The sequence below is a fragment of the Alligator sinensis genome, unplaced genomic scaffold (genome assembly GCF_000455745.1).
Source record: "Alligator sinensis unplaced genomic scaffold, ASM45574v1 scaffold1357_1, whole genome shotgun sequence".
Classification (NCBI taxonomy): Eukaryota; Metazoa; Chordata; order Crocodylia; family Alligatoridae; genus Alligator; species Alligator sinensis.
This window is the reverse complement of record NW_005843146.1, coordinates 110,208-114,243: the sequence shown is the minus strand read 5'-3', so window position 1 is coordinate 114,243 and position 4,036 is coordinate 110,208. Positions and strand designations below refer to the sequence as shown.

Below are 4,036 nucleotides of genomic sequence, written 5' to 3'. Positions count from 1 at the left end.
TCCTCACCCTACCTCACCTCCCTTGCTTCTGTCTGGAAAAGAGACTAAGAAGGTAGGTAACCTGCTGAGGCTTGTCTTAGCTTCTCGGAGACAGCTCTTTTGCTATTTTCTTTGCCTTTCACTCTTGGGGTTTTTTGGAGACCCAGTGGGCCAAAAGGGAAAGGGCTACTTCCTAATAGGGGAAGGCCCAGTACCATAAGCCCAGGTATAAGGGTTGGTGCTGAGTGGCAGAAAAGGATGCCAGGAACACTCACATCATACCCTGGATTGGCCCAGCATAGGACTGACATTGGAGTTTCAGTCGGTGAGAGATGAATGGGGCCTGAGAGCCAGAGAAGCTAGCACAGACCTCAAAGTATCGACATCAATGGTTGGTGAGTGGACAGCATGTAGGGAAGGTGGAGCCCCAAGTGAGCTATGGCTATATCGTGAGTAGCCCCATGGGGACCACCAGTTACATCACTGAACCCCACTTCTTTTCAAATAGCATCAAGACATGTCAGGAAAGTTGGGGAGGGGCCCTTTTCTGGGTACCACATGGCCATTCACCAACCAAGCTGAGGCATTACAGAGACCAAATTAGGAAGAAAGCCTGGAAAGACCAAATTAGTATGTGTGCGTGTGATAAGCTACATGGATGCATGACAACCACACAGAGGGACCAACCAGAGAAAGCCACAGATAAAGAGGCATCAGGAATCATCAGAAGTGAAGGAGAATACAAAAGAAGGACTTTGAAGCAGGAAAGGGTCCCTCCGCGTCCTCCTCCTGGGTCCCACCCAGGTCCCTCCTCCTCCACATCCTCCTCCCTGAGAGGGTCCCTGTCTCCTAGGAAGGGTCCCTGAGGCCATCATGTACAGAGAGCACACCACCTGCCCATCTGTATGGACATTGTTTTGAATATCACAGAGACACAATAACCCATGGCAGAGCACTTTAGCCTCCCTGGACAAGCCATCACTGACCTCAGAGTAGCTCATCTTAAACAGCAAAGCTTCTAAACCTGACTGGAATGTGCAAATGCAGAGCAGAAAATCCCCCACAGAATTCTACTAATCTTGGTATCAGCACAGATGTGTTTTATCCTGTTTTATTCTCTTATCCTATTACCTGGCTGAGCTTTCAATGCAAGCATCTCTTGGGGTCTTAACTTCCTTGTTCCTCTCAGTTGATTCAACCAACTCATTCTTTCCACTTATCAGTGTTGCCTTTCTTTTCTACATCAAACATGTATTTCTGACAGTCTTTTCATACCATCTGAAGTAGTTTGTTGCTTGTGGAAGTTCAGCTCTTTATGCATAACCAAACACAAAGATAGTAAAAACCCACTATAAAACCTTTTTTTTTTTCTAAAAAGGAATCTTCATTTCTCCTCTTGTCATTGTTTGCCTGCACCAAAGTGTGTTGGAGATAGAGCTCATGGCTAAATATGTACTTAGGAGCCAGGCAGAGGTCAGGAGGTGAAGCTCAGTACTTTGTGTACCATGTCAAAAAGCAGAAGCAAGGGACAGGTCCAAGATGCAATGATAAGGTTGCGTGCCATTGCTGAGCATCTGGGGCTGATGACAGTAGCCACAAGCCAAGAACAAGGAGTCTTCAAGGAGATTGCCAAAACTGAGCAAGACACCCAGGAAGACAACATGGAAAGGAGAAGGGTGTTCACAAGGATGGAAGCTGGCACCTGTCAGTGCTCCACCTTTGAGCACCCAATCATTGAGATGAAGAACAAATTCAAATCCCTGACATCAGGGGAGGAAGAGCCTACTCCACAGGAAGAAAATGTCATGTTGTGCCCATATAGGACCTCAGTCCTCTGGTTACCATTTGTCATCCACTCCTTCAAGAAAAAGAAGAAAGAATCAAATGCACCCTAAAGCTTTATACACCTCAACTTGTGTGCACCATTGAAAAGGAGCCATTTGCACACTCTGGATGGAAACTGGCTGTATACCCATAGCTGAATCATTACCTCTGCTGTTAACTTGAGCTGGTAGCCATCATGCCTTAGTAACAGAGTAGCCTGGTATTTCTAGAATGAGGTGACATTATTTAGGCAGCATCATTCACTATGTTGTAACAGACACCAACACAGGAAAATCGTCCAAAGGCAGTAACCACCTGTGACTGACCTGTTTCTGTGTCCCCACTTCCTTCCAATTGCCAAACACACAGAGTAAAAAAAAAATGCTTCCTTCCTCAGCAATGTTCCCAATGGCACCCTTTGTCAAAAATGGCTAGACATACCCACTCAGTGGAATTTTAAAGATTTTTAAAGACCTGGAAAAAAAATCCTAACTCTGCTGGACAGCACAGGTGAGACTACACATTAGTTTCAGGAAGTGCTAATTATAATGACTGTTACTCTGTGTGAAGGAGAACTAGTGCTAGTGACAGGTTTTCAGGCTCCCATGGCAAAATGGAGAAAAATGTGGATTTTCCCCTTTACTGGAATAAAACACGAATTTCTCATTTTAGTGGAGAAGCCCCTGGATTTTGCAGTTTTGCAAAGAACTGTCTTCAGGCTGGCAGACTTCCCCGCACTGAACCACTTGCATTGTTTCCTCCACCCCCAAAATCACCTCACTGCTCCCTATCAGAACCTAAATCCCCTGTACACCCTGCAATCACCCCCCAGCCACCCTTTGATCACCCCACAGGCCCTGACTTGCCTCTCCACTGTTGGAGCCCTGCCCTGCCACTCCAGGCAGCCCAAGAGCAGCAGCAGTGGCAGCAGTGGGGCCGTTCTCCCTCCCTCCCAGCTCCTGATCTCTCTGCAGCCTGTGCCAACCTCAAGTACCCCATAACTCCCACCAGGTCCCACAGCTGCCTGGAACACCTTCATAAACAAGCTCTGAGCTCTCTTTGTCGGGCATATCTCTTCTTACCTTCCAGTGCTGCTGCGTAGAGGAGAGAACATCGAAAAAGAAAAAGAAAAGAGAAAGGAAGGGCCTGGGAAAGGAAGGGCCTGATAAGCAAGACTAGCTCTGAATTGTGAAGGCAGGAAATGGGCGGGGAGTACATTAAAAAAAAAGATAAAACCCAGAAAGCAAGAACCAAAATAGTGTGAAGTTGAGAGGACAAAGTGGGTGAGAAGGGCAGGGATTACATCTACAATGTGGATCTCCAGGAACCTGCTCAACTTGCAGCAGGTAATTCCTTGTGTTGCCTTTAAGATAAAGCAGTTTTTCATTACTAGTAATAAATATGAAATGTGTAACAAAATACACTTCTACCACCAAAACTCCCATGACAGAGTCAACTCCCTGGAGACAGGTGTCAGCCACCAACTGCAGGGATGGAGGGTCCAATCCTGCAAGAGTCCCAAAGCTGGGGATGGGCTATTATGATGGGAACTGATGGTGCTATCTCCCAGCCCACCCAGAATTACTACTGTCTGGGGACCACTGTCACCAGCAGTCTCAGTCCATAGTCAGTGGGGCTCCTTGAAGCTCCTCCTTGAGTCAGGGCCCAATGCAGTGGTAGTCTGGCAGGATGCACCCTGGCAGGATGTTGCAGTACCTTGGAATAAACTGGCATGGGCTGTTGGGCTTCTTGGGACCAGCACCCTGCTGTGCCATGAGGCTGGCAGGAGGGGTAGCAGTTCTGGACAGAGATGAAGCAGCATGTGGTAGCAATGCCCAAGGCCCATTTGTGGCCTATGACAGAATGTGGCCCTATTCTGTAATCGATCTTAATTGAGCTTTTTTATGGTTCTGTTACATGTTATGGTTCTGGGACATGCCTCAGATTCCATGACTTGATGGTCTGCCATTATACACTGGAAAGGACAGATAAGACAGTCATGGAAGACAATCCTCCTTGACTGCAAAGGATTGCTGAGGAATACTGGAAAGGAATGGCTTAACTTTGCCCAGGGGTAAACCTGAGAGTAAGCATGTTTCTGTGTGTCACAACCCAATTAACTTGTGCCCATGCCACTGAGCAAGAGATACCATTCAAATCATCTTCATTTGACTATTAAGGGTTAAAAGACTTCCCTGCCAAGAAATTCCTTGAAACAAAACGCTGGTGGTGT

General features: G+C 46.9%; 1 protein-coding gene across 1 annotated transcript in view; it reads right to left on the bottom strand.

The window, feature by feature from the left end:
• The window catches only part of LOC102381365 (NACHT, LRR and PYD domains-containing protein 3-like), a 66,740-nt gene extending 63,750 nt beyond the window's left edge, over positions 1-2,990 (bottom strand). Inside the window, 2 exon segments of the mRNA XM_025194007.1 lie at positions 1,255-1,837; positions 2,886-2,990. Of these exon segments, the coding sequence (XP_025049792.1) occupies positions 1,255-1,300 (46 nt within the window). The 5' untranslated portion in view covers positions 1,301-1,837; positions 2,886-2,990.
• Between the last annotated feature and the right edge of the window lie 1,046 nt (positions 2,991-4,036).